The 21012-nt window shown below is 42.3% G+C and overlaps 1 protein-coding gene across 1 annotated transcript in view; it reads left to right on the top strand.

The window, feature by feature from the left end:
• Positions 1–16155, top strand: part of LOC124111458 (EGF-like domain-containing protein 1) — a 29396-nt gene extending 13241 nt beyond the window's left edge. The window contains exons 3-11 of the mRNA XM_048401206.1: positions 3442–3567; positions 5762–5890; positions 6502–6725; positions 7336–7487; positions 9943–10079; positions 10676–10760; positions 13059–13233; positions 13937–14036; positions 15473–16155. Coding sequence (XP_048257163.1) covers positions 3442–3567; positions 5762–5890; positions 6502–6725; positions 7336–7487; positions 9943–10079; positions 10676–10760; positions 13059–13233; positions 13937–14036; positions 15473–15699 — 1355 coding nt within the window. The 3' untranslated portion in view covers positions 15700–16155. The remainder of the gene's footprint in view (positions 1–3441; positions 3568–5761; positions 5891–6501; positions 6726–7335; positions 7488–9942; positions 10080–10675; positions 10761–13058; positions 13234–13936; positions 14037–15472) is intronic.
• Positions 16156–21012: the final 4857 nt, after the last annotated feature.

The following is a 21012-nucleotide window of genomic DNA, read 5'->3' as shown; positions in this document are numbered from 1 at the left end:
GTTCAATCGCTGGAATGTGATGTGCACGATAATAATTGAGATTTAATCGTTCCCTTTACACTAGCTCGTGCTATTCAAATATAAATTTTATTTGCCAAAACATAATGCTTCATTACCTCTTCAAAACATCGTATATGTCCCGCTAATGTCCAAAACATAGCCATAATTGTCGAGCGTCTGGACCACACGATTCTTCAACACATGTTATGACCGAGTCCCATTAAAAAGGACAAGAATCTGAAGTCCTGGGTCAAGATTTGGAAGATGTCGAATGCACATGACGAAGTCACCTTTCTTACATTAAATTTTACATGACAGCGTTGATGTTGTATTGAAGTAGATGTTTTGTTATTTATTTCCCATGTGTCATCAGAAGAGAGGAACTAATTAACGGGTTGTTCTTGGCTCCTGTGTATCTGCTGGGCATTGGCGGGTGAAGGTACCCTGTCTTAGAACGTCCTAACAGCGCATGTATGGAGCATTATGCATTACATATAAAGTATTATATTCCATGTTTAGGCACATGAATGGTTCTTTCTAAGTCAACAGAGACAGGGTTGGATACATAGACATTTTATTGCATAAATAAAAGCGACAAAAGACTTTTTATATTCATACGAAATTTCTACCAAAAGCAGAGTCGATAACTGGCAGTGATACATCTTTTATCTTTGCCGAGTGATGATAAACTTAAATCGTCGCAAGCAGCTTTCATGTGAGGATCGCTCATCATCCCTGATTCCCTGACTAGTCGTCATATTATTGGTTATACAGATATCTAGGCAGCTCTTAGCTCAAGGTCACCAGCGCGGTACTGTCACGCCATGACTTGAGGAGATCCATTGACGTTCGTTAAAAGACAACTATCTGACGTTTTTGTTAATTCCTCTTTATGACATCCACTGCACGTTTACTGGAGTCTGCCGTTTGGAAATGTCATTTTCTATCTGGTATTGACTATTGATGAAAACAAATCTGTCCAGAAAACCTTTATGTTCGAGGACAGCGTTTGATGTCCCGTGAAATGGGGTTAATAACGTTACGGCCAAGATTATTTCATTTTTATAGCGACGTGCATGTTCATATATATGTGTGGCTGCTTCTACTAGTCCGAACTTATGCTGGTTTTAATAGTGTAGCCCATTGAGATTCCATGCCGCATTTTTACATGGATATCCAACTCAAGTACATTATACTGACTCCGAGCCGATCAGTCCTTGTTATCCCATTAATTAATGTCGAGCGCCAGGCAAGGTAACACAAAGAATAATCTATTCTACGTCGTTTGCTAAGTACTTTGAGAAGTACAGACATGCAAAAACCAGCTTGAATAATATTATGCATAAAATATTTTCTGGCGGTTTTTAAGTACACTGTTGGTCTAATGTGTTGGTTTGGTAAGAAAATACCAATTCTAACAACACCACTCGATGACATAACAACGCTTGTTGACCATCATTAATTATCCTCTTGATTAATAACTTAACGTCGCATATATAATAGTAACAGGTATACTCTCATTCTTCATGTGTCTTCCAAGTAAAAGAGATTCAATTTCATACGTCTTCAGTAAAATCCAATTTAAACATGTATATAACATGCCTATAATACACATGTGCATGAAAAGAGTAAGTGTTGTTTTTTTTGTTTTATGACGCCGTAATTCTCCTCGACGGCGGCCTGAAAACAAAGAAGACATATGCGTTAAAGTGTACATTTCCAGCCAATGGATATTGTCAACTTTTTTAAAGTGCCCCTATAAAATGGACAAGGGAACATATGTTTGCGCACTGGTTCATTTTCTGCTAAACAGACATCTTGATCAGAATAAGGTAAGCCCTTTGATTAATATTTTGCATGTCTCTCCAGAACACAACTGAAGGCTTGTTTTCCAATATGCAGCTCAAGCCTTTTGTTCTATGTTACTTGGACCACGTCAGTTGGCAGTAATAGTATGTTTCATTCAAGTCTCACAAATATACATGTGCTAGTTCGTAAGAGAGTGTAAACACTCCACGTAAAGTTCATAACATGTGATATCATCGCGCTTCAGGGGGCACGGGTGGCCAAGTCGTCTAAGGCGCCGCGATTCGCTGTGCAGAGTTGCGTCCCCTGGACACGCCAGAAACCTATGATTTGAGTTCGAATCCCTGTTCACCCCGATTATGTTTCTAGGTTTGTCAGCACCATACGCGTGCTCGTGGGTTTCACCGAGGTGGTAAACGTCTGAGACCTGCATCACTTCGGGCTTTTCTCCCACATTAAGTTGACACGCCGTGATATAACTGGAATAATGTTAAAAGTGGCGTTAAACCCAACTCACTCACTCACTCGCGCTTCAAGTTGACAAGCGACGTGTCATATTTTGTAACTTCCTCTGAATGTATTTGTTTCTTTGGTTATTTGTTTGTTGTTAAACGCTGCACTCAGCAATATTCCAGCTATATGACGGCGGTCTGTAAATAATCGAGTCTGGACCAGATAATCCAGTGATTGATATCCTGAGCTTCGATCTACGCAATTGGGATCGATGACATGCTTCAACCAAATCAGCGAGCCTGACCACCAGATCCCGTTAGTCGCTTCTTACGACAAGAATCAGTTGCTTTTTACATAGAATTTATGAGGAAACATTAAACGTCAACACAAAAGAATAACCAAAGGCGATTGTATTGTTTCATTTTAGAGTAGGAGATTTGGTATACAATACAATCAGCGATGAAGGATCAACCTTGTTATACTTAAATGAATGTTATTAAATGTTATCAATTGAATGATATGAAGTGACTACTGCTAATACAAATCAATGCTGCAGTTACGTGTATTGTGTTTTGTTTTATCCAAGATGGCGGACGTTTCCGAGCGAAAACGTCTATAACGAACAACGGATATAACGAACTGATTTCTCCGGTCCCTTGTAGTTCGTTATAGCCGTGTTTTACTGTATTCATTTTATGTGGTTGGCATTAATCATATGAATAAATGAATATGACTTCTGTTGCTGCTCTAGTTCCCATCATGGCCAGTGTTCCGATATTGGTTCTGACATTGTCACTCGGCATTGGTGAGTAGTACTCCTACATCGGCAAGTGTCTCATGTTGCCTTCAGTAATGCTGGCATTTGAATTATATCGTATATTCTTATGTTGTTGTTTTTAACAAAATGCATGTTCTTTTTATTGATTTTTGTTACAATACAAATATTTCATTAGTGATGCTAGTATATAGGTGCATAATAAATGTTTGAGAGACAAACAAAGTATTATTTTCTGAATGTGAACCTGTAAGTATTGGGGAATTCAATTATACAAAATACTCCTAATCTGTAACAATCTATGAAAAGTACAATAAATCAAGAATGAAACTCCAAAACGTACGGAAATATTTATAATGAAATAGTATATATTTCCCCCATCAACTGAACTTTAGTGAACTCTTTAGCACAGGCCACTTACGACTGCCGACGCCCTAACCAGGCCTGTCTGAATAACGGGAACTGTACCTTCACATCACCCAACTGCACCTGTACCACGGAATACAGTGGTTATGACTGCGGCCTTCAATTAGGTGAGTGCTCACGTGTTTTTGTACATATACATTCTTCAAGTGAAGGACCGCCTCCGTGGTCTAGTGGTAGAGCGTCCGCCCGGAGACCGGAAGGTCCGGGGTTCGATCCCCTCCCGCGTAATACCAAAAGACGTCAAAAGATGGTACTTGTTGTTACCCTGTCTGGCGCTCGGCATTAAGGGGCTAAAACAAGGACTGGTCGGCTCGGATTCGGTATACTGTGTCTGAGTGGGGTATTCATGTTAAACTGCGGCATGGTATCTCAGTGAGCTAGCACTATAAATCGGCATCAGTCAGGACTAGTACAAGCAGCCACACAAACACATACACGTGCATGCACGTCGCTATATAAGTGCAATAATCTTGGACGCAACGTTAAACCCCATTTCACCTCACCTGACCTTCAAGTGAAACGGTTTTACTAACTCTCTCAGCTTTTGGAGGCAACACAACTATTGACGTTTTGACAGCATAATGTAACTATATCGTGGGTCGGTTTCTCTGTAGGATAAACTAAAGGTATAAGTTGGAGTTATTGGATTGTAAATATGTTAATAAGAAAGGTCAGATATGTACTACTTTCAGCTTTTCTTAACAAACATGACATCGCCCTTCATCTGCGATCGAGTCATTTAGGGGAAGCATTACCATGAATATCGTTCTTGATAAGAAGACCTCACCACCGCGAAAATACCGGCATCTGGTAATAACTGACTCAGACAGTAGATGGAAAACTCTTCATTATTGTTGTTATTTCGGCGCCGACCTGTTGACGACTTAGACTGTTCACATGCAGAAACGCAGAAACTTACACAAAAACAATCCCTTGTAGTAATATTCATACGTTCATTGAAGCTTATTGTTATGTCATACCATGAATTTGTTATCATTATCCACATAAGATATATATGTCTTAAACAAATTTTCCTTGGAACTATTTTTCCAACTGACTCATCACTGACTTCGATGATACACTGACCGACGTTACACATATTCAAGCGCTCATTCCATCACAATGTTTGTCAGAGTGAGATTTGAAGAATGACATTTTATGATAAAGAAATTATCCCGTAACTTCTTTGAGAGGCACCACGCTTACAAGTGTATTTTGTGATGGTAAAAATCCTATATTACGAATAAACCCTACATGTATGAGACCCGTGAAGATCCGGGGTAGAATAGATCTTCAGCAACCCATGCTAGCTGTAAAATGCTTGTCGTAAGAGGCGACTTACGGGATCGGGTGGTCAGGCTCGCTGACTTGTCATCGTATCTCAATTGCATGGATCGATGTTCGTGATTTTCTGGTCCAGACTCGATTACTTACAGACCGCCGTCATATACCTGGAATATTGCTAAGTGCGGTGTTAAACAACACACAAACAAACATGTATGTATTGAGGCTCTCTGAATACCATGTTTAATCCAAATACAGGAGATGCACCGCCCCCAAGGACACCCGCATGATATCCCTTATATTCATATATTAATTCTTTCTCGTCCATTGAAATAACATTGATGGCAATGACTTTAGGGTATGCTGCAGTGTATTATTGATTCCATATTTACAACCCGTGAAGATTCCGTGGTAGAATAGGTCTTCAGCAACCCATTCCTGCCGTAAAAGGTGACTATGCTGGTCGTAAAAGGCGACTAACGGGATCGGGTGGTCGGGCTCGCTGACTTGGTTGATGCATGTCATCGATCCCAATTGCGTGGATCGATGCTCATGCTAATAATCACTGGATTGTCTGGTCCAGACTCGATTATTTAGAGACCGCCGTCATATAGCTGGAATATTGCTGAGTGCGGCGTTAAACAACAAACCAACCAACCATATTCACAATCTCAGTTATGAGTAGCGCTGTGGTGGCCTACTGGGAGAGCGTTCGCACGTCACACCGATGAATCGGGTTCAAGTCACAGATTGGTTCAATGAGGGAAGTCCATTCTCGGTGTCCCCGTTGTGACATGGTGGGATGGAGCGAAAGGTGACGTAAAACGTTCAGATTATGGCACTGAACACACAGAACGTTCTGAATGACAAGCGCCAAACTTCTAGATGCATGCATGTATATAAATATGTTAGAGAATGGATCTGAAAACAGTCATAGCCAAGAAACGTATAACAGACTTAATCAAGAACTTTGTTGGTTATTTTGTCCTATTCATTTTTCATCTTTCCTATTGTCAGTTAACGTTGATCAACACAACTGTACCACCACTACGTGTGTCAATGGAAGCACCTGCTATGACGACGGTACCGGAGCCAAATGCTACTGCGACAGCGAACACTACGGCGACATGTGTGAAAAAGATCGATGTGAGCAAGCGATTCCATATATCGAACCTCATCTTATCGAAGTCTTGAAAACAATTAGAATAACGTTTCAAAAATATATTTGAACAGGCATGAGTATATAACACAGAAAGATACAATGAAATTAAGGCATGATATTTCAGGAAATGCACTATCGTGTCACTGGATTATCTGGCTCATCTATCATCTGATTGTCTGGTGTGTTTTTACTGAATATAGTAAACTACGGTTATAACGAACTCAAAGGGACCACTACTTTTAGTTCGTTATAACCGTAGTTCGTTATAGGCATATATACAGCATAACTACAGCAAATTTTAGGGACAAAAAAAGTAAGTTCGTTATATCCTTCAGTTCGTTATAAGCGTGTTCGTTATAACCGTAGTTTACGGTACTTTACTCTTTGATGGAATTGTGTGAATGGTGGGTCTACCGGTGGGGAAGGACATTCTTACCCTTTTCTCGAACACATGGTGTCATCACTGGTTTTCCAATAATTTCCACAGCTATTTTGCCTTTACTCCAAATGGATATAAATTTGTTTCGGAAGAAAATTGTGACTGGTTATTCTCCTTCATTGATAATTTATGTTTTCAAACACTGATCCTCTTCAGTTTCTCTGACCTGCGTTGCGGACTTGATGGTCATTGGGATAAACCCGTACAGTACTTCTGGATTCGAAGCTTTCGTGGAGGACAAGAAAGGCATCATTGGCTGTGGCTCCCGGAGAGTGCCCACCACGGTAGACACGTTCGATAAGATCCCTGACAGCTGGGAGGGGCATTACATCCAAGTAGAACATGACAGTGCAGCCTGCGGCCCCAGTGTGCCAGTCATTGTAAGTACATACCACATGCATGATGCATACGAGCACAAAGAATCTGAATATCAACGTTCGTACCACGTCCTTTTATCAACGTCACTAAGCCAAAGGTAACGCCCCCCCCCCCCCCCCCCCCCCCCCCCCTTGTGCATGTATAATTTACCACTGCGTGCCAAGTACCAGGCAGCTTCATGTTTTAATGGAAAATCGATTAAATCAGCAAGCTCTCAAGCAAAGAGCGCATATTATGTTAAGTATACGATACACACCCAATGTTACGCTTCACGAACTGACGGTGATTAAACAGGTTCGTGATGATTAGAAAAACGATCGTTTTCTGAAAACTCTGTTAAAGTCGTGAATGCTATGCCAATTGGGAGTGACTGAAATTGAAATGCCCAAAGTAATTAGATTTGTTCTTGTAATATTCTAATTGGGAACACAATTTAAGATGTAAATCAAAACTCTTACCTTTTCTTGTTGGTTATATTATTTTACTATTCAAAGATAATTACTCGTCAAGTTAACTAATGTAAATACAAAATTGTCATTTGTGATACTGGGATAGATAATAGATCGAGGACATGACTAAACGTTTCCTAGTACTTTTGCAATTTTCATACAGACTGGCGAGAGGAAAGAATTTAACCGTGTGGTGGTGGTCAAATACAGTCCGAATCTGCTGACCGACATCGACGACCGCTACTATGTTAAGTGTATCCTGGAGAAAAACGTAGTGGTTGACAGCAGCGTCGTCAGGATCAACGTCCCTGGCGTGTAAGTATGTGTAGAATACAACGTCACTGGCGTGTAAGTAGAAGTAGAGCACAGCGTCACTGGCGGGTAGGTAGAAGTAGAACACAAAGTCACTGGCGTGTAAGTAAAAGTAGAACACAACGTCACTGGCGTGTAAGTAGAAGTAGAACACGAAGTCACTTGCGTGTAAGTAGAAGTAGAACACAACGTCACTGGCTTGTAAGTAGACGTAGTACACGACGTCAGTGGCGTGTAGGTAAGAGTAGAACACAACGTCACTGGCGTGTAAGTAGAAGTAGAACACAACGTCACTGACGTGTATGTGGGAGTAGAACACAAAGTCACTGGCGTGTAAGTAGAAGTAGAACACAACGTCACTGGCGTGTAAGTAGAACTAGAACATAACGTCACTTGCGTGTAAGTAGAAGTAGAACACAACGTCCCAGGCGTGTAAGTAGAAGTAGAGCACAGCGTCACTGGCGTGTAGGTAGAAGTAGAACACAAAGTCACTGGCGTGTGAGTAAAAGTAGAATACAACGTCACTGGCGTGTAAGTAGAAGTACAACACGACGTCACTGGCGTGTAAGTAGAAGTAGAACACAACGTCACTGGCGTGTGAGTAGACGTAGTACACGACGTCAGTGGCGTGTAAGTAAGAGTAGAACACAACGTAACGGGCGCGTAAGTAGAAGTACGACACAACGTCACTGGCGTGTAAGTAGAAGTAGAACACAACGTCGCTGGCGCGTAAGTAGAAGAAGAACACAACGTCACTGGCGTGTAAGTAGAAGTAGAACACAAAGTCACTGACGTGTATGTTGGAGTAGAACAAAACGTCACTGGCGTGTAAGTAGAAGTAGAACACAACGTCACTGGCGTATAAGTAGAACTAGAACATAACGTCACTTGCGTGTAAGTAGAAGTAGAGCTCAACATCACGGGTCTGTAAGTAGAAGTAGAACACAACGTCATTAGTGTGTAAGTAGAAGTAGAACACAACGTCACGGGCGTGTAAGTAAAAGTACAACACGACGTCACCGGCGTGTAAGTTGAAGTAGAACACAACGTCACGGGCGGGTAAGTAGAAGTAGAACACAACGTCACTGGCGTGTAAGTAGGCGTGGAACACAACGTCACTGGCGTGTAAGTAGAAGTAGAACACGACGTCACGAGCGTGTAAGTAGAAGAAGAGCACAACGTCACCGGCGTGTAAGTAGAAGTACAACACGACGTCACGGGCGTTTAAGTAGATGTAGAACACAATGTCAGTGGCCTGTAGGTAGGAGTAGAACACAACGTAACGGGCATGTAAGGAGAAGTAGAGCACAACGTCACCGGCGTGTAAGTAGAAGTACAACACAACGTCACTGGCGTGTAAGTAGAAGTACAACACGACGTCACGGGCGTTTAAGTAGAAGAAGAACAACGTCACTGGCGTGTAAGTAGGAGTAGAACACAACGTCACGAGCGTGTAAGTAGGAGTAGAATACAATATTACGGGCGTGTAAGTAGAAGCAGAACACAACGTCACAGGCGTGTAAGTAGAAGTAGAGCACAACGTCACTGGCGTGTAAGTAGAAGTAGAACACGAAGTCACTTGCGTGTAAGTAGAAGTAGAAAAAACGTCACTGGCGTTTAAGTAGGAGTAGAAAGCAACGTCACGGGGCTTGTAAGTAGAGGTAGAATACAACGTCACGGGGCGTGTAAGTAGAAGTAGAATACGACATCACTGGCGTGTAAGTACATGTAGGAGTAGAACACAACGTCCCTGGCGTGTTAATACATGTAGAACTCAACGTCACTGGCGTGTAAGTGTATGTAGAACACAACGTCACTGGCGTTTAAGTAGGAGTAGAAAGCAACGTCACGGGGCTTGTAAGTAGAAGTAGAATACAACGTCACGGGGTGTGTAAGTAGAAGTAGAATACGACAACACTGGCGTGTAAGTACATGTAGGAGTAGAACACAACGTCCCTGGCGTGTTAATACATGTAGAACTCAACGTCACTGGCGTGTAAGTGTATGTAGAACACAACGTCACTGGCGTGTAAGTGTATGTAGAACACAACGTAACTGGCGTATAAGTGTATATAGAACGCAACCTTACGAGCGTGTATGTATGTGAAGAATACAGCGTCACGGGCGTGTAAGTATGTGTAGAATACAGCATCACGGGCGTGTAAGTGCATGCAGTACTCGACTTCAATGGCGTAGGCGTACACATATATGAATGTCTGAATCACCATCAAAGTGATGACGCCAGGTGTTTACGAAAAGGTGAGCATATCCTGCCCCATAGGTGACACTCGTCACAAATACAAGCAAAGGCAAGTCAATCACGTCTTGGTAATGTTTAATGATACATGTTGGCATTACTAACCTTTAGAAAGTGATAATTTGATTTGTTGTTTCAATTATTGCAATATAAAATATACTCGAACCATATAGCATTAAATTTCCAAAACCTATATCTCAGGAACAGCCAGCACGTAGTGTCCCGCGAGGATATTGCCAAGGCGGTGGACTTCTATCTAACTGTCAGCGGTGGCCTCTACAAGGAAGATCCTGTTGACGTCGGGACAGAACTTAAATTCACATTTGGCGTACAAGCGGGTAATTCAAATAAATTACAATGATTTCTTGTTGATATCATGTTTGTTTGTTTGGTTTGGTTTCTTTATTGTTTAACGCCGCACTATACCAGGTATATGACGGCGGTCTGTAAATAATCAAGTCTGGACCAGACAATCTAGTTATTGACATCATGAGCATCGATCCAATTGGGATCGATGACGTGCATCAACCAAGTCAACGAGCCTGACCACCCGGTCCTGTTAGTCGCCTCTTACGACAAGCATAGTCGCCTTTTACGGCAAGCATGGGCTGCTGAAGACCTATTCTACCCCGGATATTCACAAATCTGTATCATGTAGACCGCAGGGTACAATTTTATTAGAAAGTATGGGTTTTTCAATCGCCACAGCCTAACAGATTTCAAATATGGAAGCAAAATTCAACAACCAACTCCTACGAATCAATATAGAGGTGTTCGTGAACCCTGTTTCCCTGTCCTGCCCTTCCAGTCCAAGACAAAGACTATGACAAGAATGTGTCAGGAAGTAGTAATTTAGAGATGGTAAAATATTGGTTGAAGTATCCCCCGGGTTTTGACTATACATAGTTAGTAATGATGAACACTGTTTCCCCAGTATACACGTCAATGCGGGTGGAGGAGGGGGAGGCCAACAACACCATCTCCAACGACACGAAGACGCTGAAGCTGATAGAAGGAAGGTAGGTAGTGTCTCCAGGCAGGACAGTATCCATCGAGAACAGTGATGAGGAATTGCCCAAAACATACTGAAACACGTAATAATTAACAGTGAATGAGTTGGGTTTAACACCTCTTTTAACAGTATTCCAGTTATATCACGGCGTGTCTCCTTAATGTGGGAGGAAGACCCAAAGTGATGCAGGTCTCGGACGGTGACTACTTGGATAAAACCCATGAGCACTGGTATGGTGCTGTCAAACCCATCAATTCCCGGCGCGAACTCTGCACAGCGAATCGCGGTGCCTTAGACGACTGGGCCACCCCACCCCACCCATCCCTCCCACTCTTCAACAGTGTTCAATGGACATGCTGCACGTTCTTAGAAATGTCCGGTGGGTCCAAAGGTGTATGCTTCGCTCCGAAAAACACTGCATGCCTTGAAGCGCTTATGAAAAAGTAATATGTCAACAAATACACACACGCCATCTCCAGAATATTAGGTATATAAACTGACGTCCAAAAGAAACTTTACCAGAGTTTGAAATCACTCTTGCTCAAAAACAACAAAACATACATGCATGAAGTAAAGTGTATTGAGAAGATCAATATATCAACATAATCAACACTGAAAATGACAATCATACCGCGACCGAGAATGACGTCAGAGCCCCTCCAAAGTTGGGTGTGGTACAAAACTCGAGCTTTCAGAATCATGGACAATAGGCAGAGTACATAAACAATCGCTCATGTTCAATAACCACCAAATGCCTCAATACACGCAAAAACTCACAGAAAAAGTCAGTCGTCTGATGAGGTCACGTGGGATTTGACGCCATTCTTCTTGGAGGGCCAAGATCAGTTCTTGCCGGTTGGCTGGAGAGTGGGGTCGTTGTCGAACACGACGATCAATCAAGTCCCAGAGCTGTTCTATGGGGGACATGTCGGGTGAGCGTGCAGGCCACGGCAGGACGTTGACGTTGTTGGCTGCGAGGAAGTTAGTGACAATTCTGGCTGTATGGGCTCTAGCGTTGTCATGCTGATAAGTGACACAACGTGGCTGCTGTTGGAGAAATGGTAGTACAACTGGACGAAGAATGTTATCCATGTAACGCTGAGCTGTCAAGTTTCCGTCAACGATGACCAGCGGTGTCCTCTCCTGCCCACAGATCCCTCCCCACACCATGACACTCCCTCCACCATGTGGTACGACCTCCTGCACGCAACACGCCGCCGTTCGTTCACCCCTTCGGCGATAAACACGTTGTCTTCCATCAGCCCTAAACATACAGAATCGACTTTCGTCAGCGAAGACAACCCTCTGCCAGTCACGTCGTTGCCAACGTCTTACAGTCCGGGCCCATCTCAATCGCAGACGACGATGTTGCGCTGTCAATAGCTGTCCTCTGTATGATCTAAAAGCCCTGATTTCATGAGCCATGAGTCTCCTGGCCACTGTCTGTCGACTAACCCTGTGACCTAAGGCATTTGTCGCCGATGACGTCACTGTCAGGAAGCGATTTCGGAGGTGCAAGGTACGCAAGTACCGGTCATCATGGGCCGTGGTCACCCTGGGTCTGCCTGTTCTTGGCCTGTCAGCGATCCGCCCTGTCTGTCTGTGACGTTGCATCAAGTTGGTAACGGCAACACGGGAGCAACCGAAGGTTCGTGCAATATGGGCGTGGGTGGCTCCCATCTGTACCATACCCAAGGCTCGTTCACGTTGTTCGACTGTGAGTCGTGGCATTTCTTTTGTGTTTCTGTGGATGTCTGACTTGCCGTTGCAATCGTTTTATACCCTTACCCACACGTGCATTTGCAGTTGTCCGTGGTGCACGTGTTTTTCACTTTTTCGCGTGTTCTCCCGCAAACAAATAACAGACGATTAACATTTTCTGCATACTCTATTGTTGTAATCAGGTTATGTGTTTGAGATAGACTTCATCGGGAAAAAAAATTATACTTTGTCTGAAATTTATATTTTCAGTTGGTAAAGTTTCTTTTGGACGTCAGCTTATATTTTATTGTCCCTGATATGTTTAGAGTTATCATTTACTTTGTCCAAAGATCCTGTCCTTTCCACGGCCTCTGATAATAGATGAAACCTTCCAAACACCATCTGGTTTCGGACAATTTTCGCAGATCAATCAATTAATGTTCTTTGTTTTTTAGTGGTTGTAGGCAAAGTTGGAAGTGTGTACTTCAGAAATCAAACGTGTATATAGCCTGATTTACGTTCATATTTCAATGCAGTTATAGGATCCGGAAGAACATTGTGGAGAATTGCCTCCTAACGATCAAGGTTCGCATGTGTGTTTCAGTTGTATACACTCTGACGGGTTCCCTGTCATCTCAGAGGCTGTCACCCCCGACTCTAGCAACAAACAGGAGTTAAACCTGAAAATAAGGGCTTTCCACTTCGACGGAAATGACGAAGTGATTTTCTCCTTCCGGGTCAGAGTTTGTGTGGCAGCAGACAACTCGGCCTGTGACCCGGTAGGTGGCAGCTTTTATTCGTCTTCACTGAGGGACAGAAAAATCACCGATACTCCAAGTGTACCGTCATTTAAAAATACATAAGTAGACACATATTGATAAAACAAATAAATTAATGACTATTGAAAACGATATTTTTACACAATAACTAAATATACGCTCTTCCACTTCGAGGGAAATATTTGTGTGACTGAAGACATGTTGGCCTGCCGCCCGGTTGGGGATAACTTTGATGAAACACAACTGTATGGATTGTAAAAAAATATAATTGACATAACATAGCGGAAATAGAAATAGAAACCAAATCAATCACATAAAACACAGAAGACTATTGGTAAAATATAACCTCTGGGCAACAGCTATACCCTATGAACATGCGTCATGTAAATGCACTTAGTGAGTGAGTGAGTGAGTGAGTGAGTTTATCTTCACGACGCTTTTAGCAATATTCCAGCAATATTACGGCGGTGAACACTACAAATGGGCTTCGCACATTGTACCCATGTCGGGAATCGAACCCGGGTCTTCGGCGTGAAATGCACTTAGGATAACGTTGTTTTTTCAGAAAATACTGAAAACACATAATTTGACCTCAGATTTTCTGTAACCCCCCACCAACCAAAACACCATCTCGTTACATGAATAACAGGTGTATTCTTGGGAGGGATATTAAACTGGGCATTTCTCACCTTCTGTATGTCAGGTTAACTGCACCGCGCCAGACGGCGGTTACGGCAGAAGGAAGAGGGATGCCGGGGATGAGGTGCAGCTTTCCAAGGTGGTGAAGATCCGGAGTCAGGGCGGTATGGTATATATAATTATGAATATACTCCTCACAAAAAGTTAAGCAACAAATCTATTATGTGACAGTCCAATACCTAAAAACTGACTAAGGTAATGTAGTCCTATTGGGTGAAGATCCGTAGTCAGGACGGAGGACAATATGGAGGTAACGTAATGTGGTCCTATTGGGTGAAGATCCGTAGTCAGGACGGAGGACAATATGGAGGTAACCTATTGTATTCCTATTTGGTGAAGATCCGTAGTCAGGACGGAGGACAATATGGAGGTAGCGTAATGTGGTCCTATTGGGTGAAGATCCGTAGTCAGGGTGGAGGACAATATGGAGGTGGTGTAATGTAGTCCTATTTGGTGAAGATCCGAAGTCAGAACGGAGGACAATATGGAGGTAACATAATGTAGTCTTATTGGGTGAAGATCCGTAGTCAGGACGGAGGACAATATGGAGGTAACGTAATGTAGTCTTATTGGGTGAAGATCCGTAGTCAGGACGGAGGACAATATGGAGGTAACATAATGTAGTCTTATTGGGTAAAGATCCGTAGTCAGGGTGGAGGACAATATGGAGGTGGTGTGATGTAGTCCTATTGGGTGAAGATCCGTAGTCAGGACGGAGGACAATATGGAGGTAACGTAATGTAGTCTTATTGGGTGAAGATCCGTAGTCAGGACGGAGGACAATATGGAGGTAACGTAATGTAGTCCTATTGGGTGAAGATCCGTAGTCAGGACGGAGGACAATATGGAGGTATCGTAATGTGGTCCTATTGGGTGAAGATCCGTAGTCAGGACGGAGGACAATATGGAGGTAACGTAATGTAGTCTTATTGGGTGAAGATCCGTAGTCAGGACGGAGGACAATATGGAGGTAACGTAATGTAGTCCTATTGGGTGAAGATCCGTAGTCAGGACGGAGGACAATATGGAGGTAACGTAATGTAGTCTTATTGGGTGAAGATCCGTAGTCAGGGTGGAGGACAATGTGGAGGTGATGTAATGTAGTCCTATTGGGTGAAGATTCGTAGTCAGGACGGAGGACAATATGGAGGTAACGTAATGTAGTCCTATTGGGTGAAGATCCGTAGTCAGGGTGGAGGACAATATGGAGGTGATGTAATGTAGTCTTATTTGGTGAAGATCCGTAGTCAGGACGGAGGACAATATGGAGGTAACGTAATGTAGTCTTATTGGGTGAAGATCCGTAGTCAGGGCGGAGGACAATTTGAAGGTAACATAATGTTGTCCTATTTCAGTAACACTTCTAAAGAATCAACGTACCGGTCCAGGAATAAACATAAATGTAATGTCAATGCTAATCAAACCTGTCTCCTCTCCGTGTATCACAGTCATTTACATATTCCAGGTTACACACAAGTGTACCACAGAAAGATTCAAATAGTGTGTATACGTTTACTGACCATCCGTACCTTCTTCACAGAAAACTCAAACCCAGATACTATCCCTGGCATCGCAGCCAAGGGCTGTGAGACATCTTGGGAGATGACAACAATCCTCATCGCCATGGCTGTGGCCATCTTCTTCCTCATCCTCCTGTCTGGCGCACTCATCGTCATCGTTGTCTTTTCTCGTCGGCGTCGTCGCAACAGCAGGGAGTCCAAGACTGGTGTGTATGCAGTGTCATCAGCCATCGAGAAACGTCTGTAATCCTCACATGAACAACGGACAGAGACTCTCCCCCTTAATATGATTTAATTTAATTTAATTTCTTAATGTCAAATATTTACTGAAGAGGCGATGCACCTTTACCGATCCTCAAATAATTCTAATTTCTTTTTTTATTTCAACGTCTCGATCAGAAGGTCAATCCAACAATTGTTTTGTTAAAAATGCACAGAGCCTCGTGAAGGGCGAGTTTTCGTTCATTCAGCTACAGTATCAGAGCATGCCACTTCATCTTGAGATGTTAACTTCTATTGCAGGAATATTGTTAAAAGCGGCGTAAAACTATACTCACTCACTCATCTTTGTGCCTCTTCTTCAAGTTTTAGCTTATTCCATATTACTAATGACATCGTATAAAAACAACATTATAAACTCGCTCTCTCCTTCATTCCCAATTCGCTCTCTCACTCCTCTCTCACTCTCACTCACTCTGTTACTTTCTGGGGACGGTGGTGTAGCCTAGTGGTTAAAGCGCTCGATCGTCACGCCGAAGGCCCAGGTTCGATTCCCCACATGGTTGCAATGTGTGAAACCCATTTCTGGTGTCCCCCGCAGGGATATTGATGGAATATTGCTAACAGCGGCGTAAAACTACACTCACCTACTCACTCTCACTTTCTCTCTTTCACTCTCTACTAGCTACTACTACTGACAACATTATATAAAAGCATCATATTTAGCTCTTTCTTTCACTCGCTCTCTCAATCGCTCTCTCATTCTCTGATTCGCTCTCACTCTCTCACTCGCTCTCTCATTCTCTGATTCGCTCTCACTCTCTCACTCGCTCTCTCACTCTCTCATTCGCTCTAACTCTCTCACTCGCCCTCTCACTCTCTCATTCGCTCGCACTATCTCTCTCCTCTCCCACTCTCTCATTCGCTCTCGCACTCCTCTCACTCTTTCTCTCTCTCTCTCTCTCTCTCGTTACTCTTCATATATAAACAGGGATTTTTTATTATATTTTATCATAATATATTAGCTATACAATGTTGTTATTGATGTTACGATCATTAACGTTATACAACGACAGTCAATCTGACAGATATTGATTACGAGACACAGTGTGATTTCAGAGATACGGATGTTACCTTAAAATGTGAATGTTTCAGCGACTGGGATACGCGACAGTTGCATTTAAGATTACATAATTAGTCTATTAGTCGTCATGTCGATTGAGACCTTTTTCACATTTGGAAATAAAACCCAAAAATGCTTATAAAAAGAAGCATTACAGTGAGAATACCGTTACGGTACTATTCCCGGTCTTAGATTCCCCGTTACTACGTTATTGAAACCAGTCAGATTGTGCCACACATTTTATTCGCTTTACGGTAAATAGTATTACCATGGTTGTACAGAGAGAGGGTAAATAAAATTATAAACCATTATTGAACAGTTGATATACAGAGATATATGCATGTACATACACATAAGAGCGACTGTAACCATTTCCATGAAATAAGAAATCTCAACTAGATGTCATTGTACGATTCCAACTATATATGTAAGCGCAACAATACTATAACCAACGTTTGAGAAAAACGCCGATAGTCCAATACAATAAGGGGAAAAAACGTTCCCTTTCAATACTGAAAAACAAAGGTTCCTGTGACATTGACTAAGATTTAATGCAAAGTTATGTTTTTTACCAAATCTGAAACAATTTGGGTTTGCAACAGATAAAAGACTCCTGGAAGTGTTCAAATGGTTTAATTTGCCATACTGACTTCAGAAAATGCGTGATTTCATATAAAAAAAACATGAACATGCCAAAATGTCAATTTACAAATCAATAGCGTGTGTGTCCACCTCTGGTTGAAATGCAAGCAACACATCTTCGTCTCATGGAATGGACCAGGCGTCGCACAAAGTCCTGTGGGATATCTGTCCATATCTGCTGGAGCATGTTTTGAAGTTCCCCGAGTGTCTGTCTTACCCCACATGTGCTCGATTGGTGAGAGATCAGGGAAGCGAGCCGGCCAGGGGATGACATTCACGTTGTTTTGTTGAAGAGAATCCTGAACAAGTCGAGCAATATGAGGCCGGGCGTTGTCATGTTGAAAGGTAATGCCTAGGGCATGACGACGCAAAAACGGTAGAACAACAGGGCCGATGATGTCGTCGCGGTAGCGCTGTCCATTGAGATTTCCCTCTACCACTATCAAACGGGTCCTCTGTCTTGCTGTAATCCCACCCAATACCATAACGCTGCCGCCCCCAAACCGATCTTCTTCCATGACACAATGATTGACGTAACGTTCACCGCGACGTCGGTACACTCGAATCCGTCCATCGCTATGGCTGAGGTGAAAACGAGACTCGTCAGTGAATAGAACTTGTCCCCACTGCATGGCCGTCCAGCGTAGACGCTGTCTGCACCACTGTAGACGTGCTTGACGGTGGTTTCCTGTCAAAATCGGACATCTGACGGTTCTTCTGGCGACAATCCCTGCACATCTAAGGCGGCGACGTACGGTTTGCGAAGATATTCGTCGAAGGCCAGGGATGCTTCTTGCAGTCACTGTTGCTGGCTGGAATCGATTCCGTAGGCGTTGTGTTCGAATCCAGTTGTCTTGTCGATTATTGGTTACGCGTGGCCTGACAGATCGTTCAGTAGCCTGTATGTGTCACCTAACTTGAAGTTGAGATTGATGTAGCCTCTATGTGTCACATAACTCGAAACTGGGATTAATGAAGCATGTATGTGTCACGTAACTCGAGGTTTGGATTGATGTAGCTGTTTGTGTCACGTCTCTCGAAGTTGGGATTGATGCAGCCTGTATGTTTCACATTAGTCGAAGTTTTGATTGATGCAGCCAATATGTGTCACATAACTCGAAGCTGGGATAGATGGAGCATATATGTGTCACGTAACACGAAGTTGGGATTGATGCAGCCTGTATGTTTCACATTAGTCGAAGTTTGGATTGATGCAGCCAATATGTGTCACATAACTCGAAGCTGGGATAGATGGGGCATGTATGTGTCATGTAAAACGAAGTTGAAATTAAGTAGCCTGTATGTGTCACGTAACTCGAAGTTTGGATTGATGAAGCTTGCATGTTTCACGTAACTCGAAGTCGGGATTGATGCCGCCAGTTTGTGTCACGTTACTCGAATTTGTTATTGATGCAGCCAGCTAGTTTCACATAACTCGAAGTTGGGATTCATGCAGCCTGTATGTGTCGCGTAACTCGAAGTTGGAAGCATTCCGTGACTACTAGTATTTATCTGCATGTTAATGTCCAATAATAAACTTTATGTTGCCTCATTGATTGTAGGTATAGCATGTCTGTTTAAATTTACAATGGATGTTACGAACAGACGACGGCGATCGATAGGCAGCACGGTGTGTTAATGATTTAAGAATCAATATTATTGATACTTATTTGCCAATCTCTAAGTCTTACTCTCTTAGGAAACGTACGTTGGTGTTAAATATTACACAATTAATGTATTGTTGCTTTGAACAGGTGAGCCATCTTCCGTTCAGTATCCGTTTATTTTATTCTATTACACTTTGAGTGTCATATCGTACATGCACATGTAAATTGTATTATGTTTGAAGGGAGCAAATGTTTGTGGGAAGCTAATAAATTCTATATAACCGTATATGGTGTTGTGACTGTTTTAACAACTCTACTTTAGTTGTTGTTGTTGTTGTTGTTGGTTTGTTGTTTAACGCCGCACTCAGCAATATTCCAGCTATATGACAGCGGTCTGTAAATAATCGAATCTGGACCAGACAATCCAGTGATTGCTATCATGAACATCGATCCACGCAATTGGGATCGATGACATGCATCAACCAAGTCAGCGAGCCTGACCATCCGATCCCGTTAGTCGCCTTTTACGACAAGCATAGTCGCCTTTTACGGCAAGTATGGGTTGCTGAAGACCAATTCTACCCCGGAATCTTCACGGGTCTCTACTTTAGTCAAGTGAATACTAAAACATTTATATTATCATGTAAAATATTAAACTTATACACTGTGATTACAATTATGTTTCATTTAAGCTGGATTGATATTAGAGCAGTAAATAAGGCTCGGTACTATATTACACGGAGACAGTATTTCACGACAATAACACGGCTTAATTTGGATATCATCGAGAAATACATCTCAACTCCTCACCTCATTCAACAAATAGAGAACATCACGGATATTGAATGAAATATCGCCCACGTGTCCACTGATTTCCAAGTCCATGAAGTATAAGCAATATAGTACGCGAATAGGTGAGCGTAGCCAGGTTAAATTCGTCACAAATACATGCAAAGACAAGTCAATTGTTCACCTTAAAAGTACAGATCAGAAAATGAGATTTTATCATTTTTGTCACTGATGTGTCAAATATATATATATATATATAGATATAGATATATATATAGATATATATATATATATATATATATATATATATATATATATATATATATAGATATATATATATATAATAAACTGATAAAGTCCACGTTAGTCCAACATCTTCTTTATATCAGTTTCATATATATATTTATCCAATCACAGCTAATCACAATCACAACGCTGTATATGATTTAAATAAAATTTGACGTATCACATGTTTCAAGCACTTATTGCAGTATCAATAACTATGAATTTAATCTGGTCTCGTAGCAATTCCCATGAATGCTCCTCAGATGCGTCTGTTCCGGTTTGAATATGAGTTATATTCCAATTTGCATTCCGATGCATTCTTCGTCGGAATTTTTTTTTAATTATTAGTCTCATCTTACTACCGACACGTAACTGTATAACATAGTGATGGGCCCCAGGGAGATGTTTGGGTATAGTTGGTCACCAGGACCAGTAATCTATGTTAATGATAAGCGTGGCATAAAGCTTAACGTTCATGTTCTGTCACTTGACTGATTTGGGGCGGTCGGGTAGCCTAGTGGTTGAAGCGTTCGCTCGTCACGCCGAGGACCCGGGTTCGATTTCCGACATGGGTACAATGTGTGAAGCCCATTTCCGGTGTCCCCCGCCGTGATATTGCTGGAATATTGCTAAAAGCGGCGTAAAACCAAATTCACTCACTCACTCACTTGACTGATTGCGTGTCATTGGTGGGATCGTTGATCATCATGTTCGGCCCGGACTTGATTATTTACACTTACTCATATCAGAAACAGATTGGAGAGCACAACACGCCCTCGCAATGTTGCTCGTATAGAGCATAGTTCCTTTCACAATCTTTGCCTCCAGGAAGATACCAGATCCTAACTCGAATGAGGAGAGTGGTAAGGTAGCTCAAATTCAAATCAATTCAATT

Source organism: Haliotis rufescens, unplaced genomic scaffold (assembly GCF_023055435.1).
Source record: "Haliotis rufescens isolate VD_foot unplaced genomic scaffold, xgHalRufe1.0.p SCAF_21, whole genome shotgun sequence".
NCBI classification, from domain to species: Eukaryota; Metazoa; Mollusca; class Gastropoda; order Lepetellida; family Haliotidae; genus Haliotis; species Haliotis rufescens.
This window is presented reverse-complemented; position numbering and strand designations above follow the sequence as displayed.